The sequence below is a fragment of the Ptychodera flava genome, chromosome 2, assembly GCF_041260155.1.
Source record: "Ptychodera flava strain L36383 chromosome 2, AS_Pfla_20210202, whole genome shotgun sequence".
Taxonomy (NCBI): Eukaryota; Metazoa; Hemichordata; class Enteropneusta; family Ptychoderidae; genus Ptychodera; species Ptychodera flava.
In genome coordinates this window covers 36,599,934-36,613,169 of record NC_091929.1, presented here as the reverse complement: position 1 = coordinate 36,613,169, position 13,236 = coordinate 36,599,934, and the positions used below count along the sequence as shown (strand labels likewise).

Sequence of the window (13,236 nt, the reverse complement as noted above, 5' to 3'; positions counted from 1 at the left end):
GCATTAACAAACCGTCAAACCGAATACCAGGTATTTTAATGTTGTGGGAAGTAGATCAATCAACAGTAGCTGATACATCGAACCTTTATTTGTTTTGTTACTCCCACCGACTTTCATCCCTCCATCATTTTGTTTATCATCAACACTTGCACTGTCGTGGCTTAGACCGGGTTTGTTAATTAATGGATGTCTTCGTCTGCCTCGGTTTACACACTTTTAGCTTCTTTCATCGAGGTATTCAATCATAGTGAGGACATTTTTTTCATTTACATAGCCTTCACTATCATCTGTTTCTTTATCTACCTTAAGTTTCATCACCACTACAATTATGCAGGTAGAACTCTATAATAATACATTCCAAGCATCGATCAAGATGCTTAGTCCGTATCACATTCGGTTGATCTTGCTACTTGTTCTCCAGCCAAGACCACTTCGTGCACGCAGTTTCTGTATAGAATCAAGTAAGAGGATGGGACGAAGGGGAGGAGACGTGATCGCATTGGGCATGATTTGATTTTTATTCTATCTACGTAAAGACGAGTATTTGCATATCGCATAGCCATTTGGCAAGACAAGACAGAAGCTAGTGAACAAAAAAGCAGTAACCCGGGGGCTCTACATTAACAGTAAAATATTTGTAATGATAGAGGTACTCGTGACGTCATATGTGTCTGAGATTAGGGTAGAAGAGCAGTAGGACGACTCGACTTTCTCATCTTACAGGTAAGTTGAACAAAGGAACTGTATTACGATTATATCTGACGGGATGCTGATTCTTTGGATTGTCGACACCTTTGGATCGCAGAAGGTTAATACCGTGGTAACGGTGCAATTCGTATTGTATGTTGATCGCAGGCAATATCTAGGTTACGACAAACCAAGCTAACCTCAGTGCAGATGTCCAGAGTGGAAAACAAATTGTTTTGTACCTAGTGTGTCGATTGGACAAATCATAATCCAAAGTCACAATGTTTTTTCATTGAAATTGAAAAATAACTGGGCAGCCTAAGCAATCAGTGATTCCACAAAAAATCAGGGTTGGGTAGAATGGCGTACATGGGGAACGACTGTATGATAAGACGAGTAAACGTTTGACATGACCTGTCATTTCAAGTGGAGCATTGTCACCATATTTAGATCAAGTCTAGTTCTAAGCCCAAAATGGTTTGTAATACTATGAAAATGGGAACTATAAAATAATACTGTCATCATTTTGCGAAATATTGATTATCTTTTATCATTATTTGATATTTTATCCTTATAATTATCATAGAATGGCTTGTTATACATCGTCCTGTTAATATTACTTCTGCTGATACAATAAGTGGATTAATATTTTGTGGTAAAATTTGAAGCTCAAAGACTAAAAATATGCTGCAATTTAGACTTAGCACAAACACCTGTTACCTTGAAGGGACATTGTAGTTTTTACATTCGAGAACTTGAACATTTCTTGACTTTTGGTGTATGGAACAAGCACACTTCGTTGCTGATTTTTATCAAGTGTGTTGAATTAGGCAGCATTAGCCTTTTGAAGATGACATTATGATATAATGCGCGGTGTTATTGTAGACAAATCAATCTTAGCCCCGGCCAATTTGTTTTAATAAGATAGGATATAACACGCCAATACAAGCTGTATTGACAATTTAAACACCGGACATTTAGATATTGATCATTGGCATAGAACAAGAATTATAGTGCTTTACAAACAGATGAACAATGACGGAAAATTCTTCGAAAGTTACGGCTCACAGAGCTTTCATTGCACAGGGATGGTCGCCAAAACTGTTCTGAAAATTCGTATAAAAACAGAGAGGTGATCATATATACTGTTCAATAGTTTAGCGGGTCAAAACAAAATAATGGGCGAGTCAGCAGCTAACGACGTCATAACTTAAGAGGTGAAGTAAAGGTTACGTTAATTAGTATCTCTGTGAATGCAGATAGATCAACGGTGACGACTGTTATACATAGGTAAGCCCACCCTCACGATATGGGGTATTACATTCATAAAACATTCCATTAGATTGATATTGGACATTTGATACATCTATAGGACCAGATTATTCGCTTCCCATGGTTTCTTATTGCGACACGTGCTGATGAAAATCATTACTGAAGTTAGTTCACATGATTGCGTCATGTGTTCATCTGCGGTTCACTGTTTGTTTGGTCTAGCCTCAAGGTACGATTGTTAAAGATTCTGGTCTACTATGTATGACATAGACAAGCGTCAGCAGTCACTGTCAATTAGACATCAGCGTCAACTGCATTGATCTGGCATCATTGCGATCGTTGGCCATTAAGGTTTACAGTACAAATATCAGAAGTTAATGTGTAACACACCATCGATGTCCTATTCTGGCTAGCATTGATTATGATATCTTCATTGAGTGTAGCCTGAGAGACCATTTTGTCACCATCATTGTTATTTGTTCACAGTTGCAATCAAAATGCAGCGGTATCCACAACAAAACCAGCCTCAGATACAAGTGATGCAAGGGTATTCCTCGCAACATGGCAACACTTCAAACGATGGTACCAAGAAAGGCTTCGCTCATCGTTCTACCGCCGGGTTGAGCATTTGTCAGATTATTCTTGGCGGAACAGCCGTGTGTTTGGGAATAGCTGCGATCGTCATTGGTTGTCAACTGGCCTATATCGGTACAGGGATATGGTGCGGTATCTTCGTAAGCACTCTTCGAAATTTATATCTATGTGTATAACACGTTTTCAATCATTGTTCACCTTGCTCTGTGAAAATTTAAAAAAAAGTTCAAGACATATTTTCCTATGGATGTTGTCGAATTAGTCTTATATGAACAGAACACTTAAACTGTGGACATTTATCCTAAACATGAATTAGAAACTGTAACGTATTTACCGGGTAAAAGCATATAAAAAACCACTTTTTTATTCAAGGCATTTTTCTATATAATAGAATTATGCATTCTTCTTGTAACCTTTCTAATCGGACCTTATTTATTCCAGTTTGCAATCACCGGCATTGTCGGACTGGTAACCGCATCGAAAAAGAGCTCTGGAATGGTAAGTGAAAGTAATCATATGACAGATGATCGTAGTTTAGGGTTTCTTGTAAGAAATAAACCCTCATCCAATTCAGTAGGTTGCGTATACATCAGATTTACTCGGAATAGAATTCAGACTTTTTACTTATATACCGCAGGACAATTGTGATACATTTAAAATTACATAGTTAAGTAATTCGGTCTCTCATTCGAAGATTATAAATGTTTGATACTTTTTCCACTAGATTGTGGTTCAAAAGTTTTTGTGGTAATGAAGTCAGTTGCAAAATTATCATGGTTCAAGTTTCGCTTCAATAAATTTCATCCTCAAAGGACAAGCAGAAAAATTACAGGAAGGCCTATACAGTATTGAGGTGATCTCGCGATAAAATCAAGAACTTTCTGATAATACAATTCCGAAGCCTGACTCATCTTTTATATACAACCAGAAACCCAAAAAATATAAAACAAAACAAAAAAAAACCCAACAAATCAAATCAACAACACAATGCGTGTAAACAGAACAAAATAAGTTTTTGCACTCCCGGTTTCACAAGATATTTTTACCAACGATTATCGATCAAGGCATAGATGACGTACGCTTAGAGATGATAGATATTTATTAGACTTGGTAAAAGTCTGTAAATCAAACTAATTCTTGAACTGAATGCGATGTAGTAAAATTATGTATTCTAGTCCCCTACTTCATTTCTACCTCTGGCTGTGCTGCTCGCGGAAATAGGCAGCGCAGCCAGCTGTAGAAATGGGACAGGACACCAGACTATATAGAATTATGGAGTTGTAGTGGATTAATCGCGATTTTCAGAGTCGGTGATTTCGACTGAAACGTCCCTATCGCCTTCACCCCACCACACATGCGCAGATGCCACGCTTTCATCCAACTCCGTGAAGATAGCGTACAACTGTATTGCTGTCATCCAAGTGGAAGCGTTTCGTGTAAAAGTAACACTAAATAATGTGTTACCACTTGCCGAAACGAATATTAATATTTACAACAAAATCACGGACATGAACATCGAAAAGTATCTGGATGATATGTTGGTCCTGTCAGCTCCTGCTGATTCGATGAAAAATTTTCATAGAATTGGCAAAGTTAATATTGCTGTAACCATTGACATGATTGTTACATTTTTGTCTGTAGATTTCGACATTCATGATTATGTCAATATCATCGGCGGCAATCTTTGCGACGATGCTCTTTGTCATCAGTGTTGTGGCGGCGACCAGAGAATATCGATGCTATTATTGTAGCAGCCCTGTAAGTATTAAACCTTACACATTGTGACGCAGCGAGGAAGCTCTATGATTCGTGTATATTGACCTGCAATACGTATCTATGAACCTAATGGCAAAGCATGGAAATCATAAAAAAAATAAAACATTATATATTCATTTTGCAAACTAGGCACAGTTTGAACGCTTGGCAAGTTTCAAAAGTGTGTGTCATATGCGATGTGCATCTCTGAATTCTTAGAAGGAAAGTGTGATGTTGATCGCCGATCTATCACCTTGGGCTTGTGTTATAATAAAGTGTTTTTCTACGTTGTTTGATTTCCAGCTGCACACATGGAGTTTGAGTCTAATTATCTAACAGACGTGACCATAAATTCTAAACATGCGCGCATATTAATAGCCTTAGAAAAGTGAGAAAATGAATTTCTAAACATGTTGAATAGCTCGATTTCTGGGTGTCATATTAATTTAAAATTGTCAATATAAGTCATAAGGCCACATGAACAAGGCATGTGAAACATGGCCCTGGCTGTCACGATGATATGCTAAATACATGGCTATAACAGTTTGAAGTATAATTGAACTGGATATCATTTTGATTTCTTTAAACCTCCTCGACCACAGAAAAATCTACCACAGAAAAGCTATACAATTATACTGTTTAACGTTTTCTTCCAAGTATGAAGGGCTCAATGTGGTACACAAAAGGAAAATTGACTGTTTAGATTTCGTTGGCCAGATTGAGAATGTACTTTTCGCTTTAATGTCTTTACATTTCTTCTTTGTGTCTGATTAACACTACATCTCTAAACATCAATGCCGTAACAAAGAATTTGCTTTTCAATTCCTCAGAAAGGACGGCTTGCCGTTGATGTTCTTCTGGCAGTAGTGGCTGTCGCAGAAGCTGCTGTCGCCATTGTAGCGTCTGCTATTTGCTGCAATGCAGTTTGCTGTAACAAACCTCAGCAGGTGAGTAGCGTTATGGAATAACAGAAGGTGTTAATGAAAAACTATAGTTAATTATACGTTCGACATGCCCTATAAGACCGTGTTAATTGTATACGCATATATCACATACATACATACATACATACATACATACATACATACATACATACATACATACATACATACATGCACACCTACCTACCTACCTACCTACCTACCTACCTACACCTACCTACCTACCTACCTACCTACCTACCTACCTACCTGTATGGTATGTCTGATATTCCAGGTATTCTATGGTTTCTCCGCGCAAGGCCAAACACTTCAAACAGGAGCTCCCATGGAAGAAAGTCACGTGATAACCAATCCTTATGCATCGTCCACAAATATCCAGTACAATGCCAGACAGACAAGTAAGGCACTGTGATTGCTTTCAGTAACAATATAATGAAAATATTAGGTTTATATTGATAATATTTTTGCTAGCACTGATTCGGTGGTGTGACTTTTTAAATAATGTCAAGCACAATATGAGTACAGAGGAATTATTGAGTTTCATTGTTTTGTATTATTTGGTATTATGCTACCGTGAAACATTATTGTCAAGTATGAGCATTCTGAAAAAACAAAAGCAAACATGCATTTTGAATAGTTTTTAAACAAAGCATTATGTTGATTTGTAGACCATGCTCCACTGCAGTTGACTGCTTCAAACTATGGCGCTAGGGAAGGCTTCGCGCATCGCACCACCGCAGGCCTAAGTATTTGTCAATTTATTCTTGGATTAACCGCCATATCCTTGGGAATAGCCGCCATCGCCATCAAATGTGAATTGTCTCATATCGGCACTGGGATATGGTGTGGTGCTTTTGTAAGTACACCTGATCCTATCAACACAATCTGACATTGATTATAACCCGCGTACCCGAGGCGTTATAAACCATAATAACCTTCCGATTATTATTACACATCAAAGTTCAACACTTAGTCCTGAAGGTATTTCGGTGTCCAAGAAGCAGAACACATAGTTTTTTTTCAAATCTTTTCTTCTTTGCTGACGAGAAAGACCATCATTTCATTGCAGGTATTATACTCTCAAAACGAGATAGAAAACAACATTATCTGTCGTTATGCGGTATGACTCCCAACAATAATGTCTTAATCGGAAATGTTTGAACAGTTATAATAAAGACATATTGTTTTATCTACTGATAGTATACTTCAACCCCTCAGACATTGTTCTCCTGATTGTTACTTCATAAACGTGTCTCATTAATTGCAGTTTGTAATCACAGGAATTATTGGACTCGTATCGGCAGCTAAGAAAACAACGGGAGCGGTGAGTTCTATTTATTATATCCACAGACGATATAATCAGGATGTGAACTATATTCTTTATTCCAACGATCGTAAAACCCCTCTCTAGACTTGGCGCATATATGGCAGCAGGTCGTTTCTTTTTTGTTTTTAACGGCAAATGTCTGTGTGCAAAGTACCATAAAAGTACTCCTAGCCCTATTCCATACAACTTACACTGAATATGTGAAACACATTAACCTCGTTTACACATAGACTTGTTTAGGTCTCAGGCATAGACGACTTACAGCGAAAAGGACATGTATGACGAATACATACGCAGAGTTTATGTGTAGTATGTGATAGTGGTGTATATTATATGACCTAAGTTGTTTCAGTCGCAAGAAAGTTACGCGAATGTTTCGTCAGTCACTTAACATGCTAGTATTATTTTTGAAACCATCTTTCACAGAAACCCCCTGGATACAGTACATGTACTGTGTTCCACCCGCATGTGCGTTTGTCGTTCACACCCATAGAAGTGTAGTCCACTATATATGGGCGTAAGGGCTGCACACTCCGAATTTTCAAACCACGTAGAACCTTCCGACATTACTCACTGTAAGGTTACTACTCATGTCCTGGACTAGACTTATAAAATTCTTTCTTCTATTCTTGAACACTCGTCACAGATCACAGCCTTCATGGTTCTGTCAATAATATCGGCGTGCGTCTTTGCGACTTGTCTCTTTGTTATCAGTACTGTGGCGGCAACCTGGGAACGCAGCTGTACATTCTGCCCCAATCCTGTAAGTATTCTAACTGTACGACGTCCGACATTGCTTTAAAGTTGTGTTTTTTTATATCTTTCCATGCATAGGGAGTTTGGCTGTGTTACATAAATGTTCTAGCGTTGTCTTTCCGATATATAAAAACTTAATGCAACAGCAAATGAATTTATTAACACTGACACAATTCCAGGTACGTGCAATAAAAACCTACATCAACAAAACATTAAAACAACAATCACATGCAAACACAAATGCATACCCAGACTGAAGGCAGCGCTTCTTCCGGTACAAGTGACCAAATTGCAGTCTTACAAAAAATCAGTGAGAAGACATAATAATATACATTGTACAATATCTAAAACAAAACCAGAAGAAACTTGCCTCATATGGTACTTTTCAGTTCATCAGATATGTAGCTAACAGTCAATGTCATTTGAAGTTTTTCTCCTGTTCTGGGAATATGAGAAATTTTAGCTTTGCTGGTATGATGTCTAGTCTCCCCTTTCTCATAACTACAGAGAGTAAGTTTTACAATTGATATCTGAAAGAAATTCGGTGGTCTGTATTCATACTAGCCGTCAGAGATTTTTACTTAGGTGTAAGGGTAGAACAGGTGTACAACCAATACTACACAAATCTACTGACGTTCTTTAAGTAATTATGGCTTGCACGACATCGACGTATGCAATTTAGCAATGAACAGACCCCTTTACCTTGTCACTACTGCGATTTCTTTAACAGGAAGGGCGCCTAGTGGTTGATGTTCTTCTAGTGTCAGTGGCTGTTGCAGAAGCTGTTGTTGCTATCGTTGCATCAGCTATTTGCTGCAGAGCAGTTTGCTGTAACAAAAACCAAAACGTGAGTGGAGTATGTTATATAAAATTAAATTTTGTCGTTTATAATGTTCAAGTCACTTGTTTTCTATAAAGATAGATCGGGGATACACAGAGGAAGCATAGACTGAAAGATAATGAGATAGATAACAGACAGACAGACCGACAGATAGATAGGTAAATAGGTAGTGGATGAAAGACAAACGTATGTATGTATGTATGTATGTATGTATGTATGTATGTATGTATGTATGTATGTATGTATGTATGTATGTATGTATGTATGTATGTATGTATGTATGTATTATGTATGTATGTATGTATGTATGTATGTATGTATGTATGTATGTATGTAGTATGTATGTATGTATGTATGTATGTATGTATGTATGCATTTATGGACTGTTCGTAGACACAAACACGCAAAACACAAACATATATATGTGTGTGTGTGTGTCTGTGTCTGTGTCTGTGTGGGTGTGTCTATGGTTGTATGTGTGTTTGTGTACTGTGTGTGTACATATATATTACCATTTTACTCTCTATCTTTATGTATGTGCGTATATGCGAAATCAAACCTGAATATGCTTGCTCTTCAGGCAGTATCATAACTCGAGAAATTATTCAAAATCACGTGATGTTTTCTGTTACCCCCTAGTCTATGTATGGCGTTTCAATGCATGACCAAACTGCTCAACACAGAGTGCCAACAGAACAAGGTCACGTGATTGGTAATCCTTATGCATTGTCAGGGAACACCCAGTTTGATGCCAGACAGAGAGGTAAGGCTTTGACGTAGATATATCCAAATTTTATGAGTGATAAGCTTACACTTCGAACATGGTAATCATTCTTTAAAAGGAAAGGCGAGGGTGCCTTATATTAGTCAGTCAATATGACAGTCATGAAAAATATGAGAGCATAATTAATGACAAATTATGTTTTCATATTTTGTTCCTTCTCACAATGGTAATCTAAAGAATAGGTAACTAAATTCCAAATAAATTGAAATTCACAAGATGAGTATTGCACAGTTTGGCAGTAAAACATTTCTAATTTTTATTTTATTTTACATCACAACACAGTAATACAACAACAGGTTTACACGATCCCATCTCCAACGGTACCACAGAATACTTGGACATCTACTTCCCAGCAAGGGACATCTCCCACAGTCCGTCAGCCGCAACCAATGCATTTTCAACAACAATCACAACAACATCCTGCGCTACAACAACAACCTGCTTGGCGGCAGAGGCAGCGGCACACACAGTCACGTATGTCACCTCAGCAATCCCAACCGTCTAAGCAGATAGAGACACTGCCATATCAACAACAGTTGCAGCAGCCGACACAGCTACAGCTGCAGCGACCGCAATCGCAGCCGTTAAGTTTGCACCAATCTCCTCCTCAGCAACAACCACCGCAGTTGCAGCGAACACAGCCCCAGCAGATGCAGCAACCTCCATCGCAGCCACTTCAATCGCAGCAATCTCCACCACCACAGCAACTGGGTCATGTCGACACCACACATGCCGCACCCACTCGTCAGCAACAGCATCCTCCCCGTGGTATCGCCATCGTAGGAGGCACTAGTCCAAGCGTGAGCAATGTCTCGGCCTCGTCGCCTCCCCCAGAGTACTATGTGGTCGATAACATGGAAGCACAGTTGGTTGAGAACGAATCGCATGGCTAAAATCTATTCAGCTTTTTAGCAGTACACACACACACACACACACACACACACACACCACACACACACACACACATATATATATATATATATATATATATACATATATATATATACATATATATATATATATATATATATATATATATATATATATATATATATATATATATATATATATATATATATATATATATATACTAGATAGATAGATAGATACAGCAACCAAAGACAAAGCAAAAGCTTCACTATATCTTTGTAGATTTCAGGAAAATATATGTCAGACAAATATAACGTGAAATGATTGTCAATCCAAATTGAAATAATTTTGTGTTATCTTGAACAGCATAATAACAGTAGAAGATTATAGAGGTTACAGTGCTAAAGCACTCATAGAACGTTTAATTCTAATGAGGAACAGTCAATATATATTTTGTTAAGTATATAGAACGCGTTTGCAATGCATAGGATAGTTACATCATGAAATCTGAGTAATTAGTAAGTAAATGCCGGGGCACAGAACACTCCTGCCCTCATATCATAGTTAACGCGACAAAGAGCTTTAAAATAGTTCCAATCATTACAAATATTATTTCAAGACATATTACCTTAATTTTCAATTCCATCACCATGGAGAGCACATTCATAACTTTTCTCACTTCGTGTTTCTACGAACTATCAAACCGGGTTATCGCTTTGATGTAACCAGTTTGTTAACTTTTATAGATAAGATTGGAACTATTTTACGGCGTGTACATAGCGATGGAAGGGGCAAGAAATCAACACATTTACTTTTTCTTTGTCTTTATCATACAAAGTATTTTATATCTGGATAGAAATAGTGATTATAATATTACATGTGCCATAAACAATGGAAACAAACAAATGCAATACTTTACACTACAATGCAATAACTCAAAAATCATCCTGGTCGTGTTTACGTGTATGTAACTACATTTGAATTTCATTTCTTAGTTTTATTAACTTTTTTCACAGTACTTAAGAAAAAATTCAATCAGGATGTTCAGTCTTACTTCAACCGTCTTTTCGTTATGCAAAGCCAGTATTTCTAAAATGTTGAAGGTTTGAAAACGATATTAAAGCAAATAATTTCGATGAATAAATAAGAAATTCATAACACATTTGGCACTAGTTATCTTCCGTTTCTGTTTCCATAAAGGTGTAATGATATCTCAATTTTATATTGCTATTACGACTGAGAGAAATGTTTGTAATGAATCGGGAGACATTCAAATGCCAATATCAGTGGCAAGAAAGGAAAATGTAAAACCGCATTAGGTTAGTCGTGAGAGCTTTGAAACACCTCAGAATTTCTACCAGATAGAAGAAGATATTATTACAGCTACTGCTCATGTATTTTGTTTTTTGGTCATTTAGATTTTGCTGATTCTTTACAGTGAAAGTTCGATTGTAAGAGGAACGAATAATAATATACTGTAGCACGGGTACACATACCGATAGGTCAAGCAAATCTACCGTTATAACGTTATTTTACATTATTTTTCTTTTTAATCAAACTTTAACGTTAACGACTCAGCAAAACCTAAATGGCCAAAACCCAAAATACATTAATTGTGTTTCACGCAAAACTTAGAATGGGAAACAATAGATTGAATGACTCTCGTGTGGCGACAGTAGTGAATGGCGCACTTCCGTCAGCTTGAAATTCACGTTAACGTTCATCCTCGTACATACGCTACTTTTCAGAAGATAAGTAATGGAGCAGAAATAATGAAATTCAGGAGAATAAAAGCAAAGTGAAAATCACAGAGTTTGAAGTTAGTTGTGTTTCATGCAATGGTTTTGAATGTGGAAACAAGATACTTTAATGTGGCTGAATTCCTTGCGTTTACTTTACGGAAAAAATCGAATTTTTGATATTCACAAAAATATGACGGTGCAATACATATACTGACTTCACGACATTGAAAATGAGCCCCGCCTTCCTCAAAGCAGTAGATCCGAAAAGTAAAGCACAAATTTGAGAGTCCGAAGTATGTCGCGAAGGCGCATTTTGCCTTAAAGGTATACTGTCAGCGGTTCCAATTTTTGCCAATTTTTGCCACAGTTCCCATGGAAAGAGAAAATCTTACCAATCACAGCTATTAAGCGGGTAGCTACTTTTTAAAAACAGCGCCATCACATAGGCATTTTAATACCAAGGAACGCTCCTTTGACCATATATGGGCATATTTAGATTACAGGTGACTGCACATTTAATGCTCACTTCGGCATAAGGCTAACACCTGTAAAGGTATGATTTGAGCCCGTCCAACATTTTTAACTACAAATTAGTTCAAAGCTTCGATAGTAGCCAATTGGGAAATTATTTACAGATCTGGAGCCACGCACGATTTGCAAAAATCCAGTTTTGCCGACCCTCGCTATCTAAGGTGTCTGAACTGTATCAGAATTTGAGATGAATAAAAGTGGATTTATTTTATAGTTCAGAATGTCCACCTCATCACAGGTAAATGATGTTTGATCGATCGCTGTCTTTGGTACAATTTATCAATTCTCGCACATATTTTTTCAGAAAAAGGAAGGAAAGGTTTTCAGCAGGAAGGTGCAAGATCAAGGAGTAATAGCGGTGAAATGAACGACACTTAAGTCGATAGGAAACCAATGAAGGGTCAAGAGAATATCACGAGACTGGAAAAGTCATATCAACTTTAAGTATCCGCTCTTAGCTGTAGTTTGCACAAAATATGAATACGTACCCTTGAGGGTGTTTACAATTGCATAAAGCCAATTTCGATTACTGAAATAAATTTAGCTTTGCACACTTACTAAACTTTTCATCGACAAATTTTGCACCTTAATATTTTGTATGAACATCTAAAGCTAACAATATCTAATTCTACACGGATTAGATTAGTATGGTTTTAATGATTGACGGAAACACCAGCATCATTTAGAGTCTAATTTTTGAGCCGGATACATAACAACTCACTTTGTTTAAAGAGTGTATATTGACGCTCCACTGCTCCGAACACAATACAAAATTGACACGAGGTCCCATTTCATTCTGCAATCAACCTGTATGACAACCATTGCGGAAAACACGGAGTCTGTCCTTCATAATTTGGTGCTGAAACAAGGAACCAAGTTTCATTGAACCAAGGAAGGCAAATACATGTATGTATATATATATATATATATATATATATATATATATATATATATATATATATATATATATAATATATATATATATATATATATATATATATAATATAAATAATATATTAAAACTACCGCTGATCGGTCTCTAACTCACTGTAGAACGTCACGGGGTAAATTTGACATTTGACTTCAATATATCGGGACAAATGAAACTTTGACATTTACTGGATTATAAGTCATCC

At 37.0% G+C, this 13,236-nt stretch overlaps 1 protein-coding gene across 3 annotated transcripts; it reads left to right on the top strand.

Annotated features, from left to right (window-relative positions):
- Positions 1-630: 630 nt before the first annotated feature.
- On the top strand, positions 631-9,870 carry LOC139119938 (uncharacterized). 3 transcript variants are annotated; one of them, XM_070683900.1, is made up of 12 exons: positions 631-723; positions 2,446-2,693; positions 2,995-3,051; positions 4,195-4,311; positions 5,139-5,255; positions 5,524-5,647; positions 5,918-6,105; positions 6,517-6,573; positions 7,223-7,339; positions 8,063-8,179; positions 8,813-8,936; positions 9,240-9,870. In XM_070683900.1, the coding sequence occupies exons 2-12, from the start codon at positions 2,457-2,459 to the stop codon at positions 9,848-9,850; spliced, it is 1,866 nt and encodes a 621-aa protein (XP_070540001.1). In that variant the 5' UTR covers positions 631-723; positions 2,446-2,456; the 3' UTR covers positions 9,851-9,870. The 3 variants fall into 3 exon arrangements, with proteins under 3 accessions (XP_070540001.1, XP_070540019.1, XP_070540011.1); XM_070683910.1 differs by lacking the exon at positions 631-723 and adding an exon at positions 1,701-1,977; XM_070683918.1 differs by lacking the exon at positions 8,063-8,179.
- Positions 9,871-13,236: the final 3,366 nt, after the last annotated feature.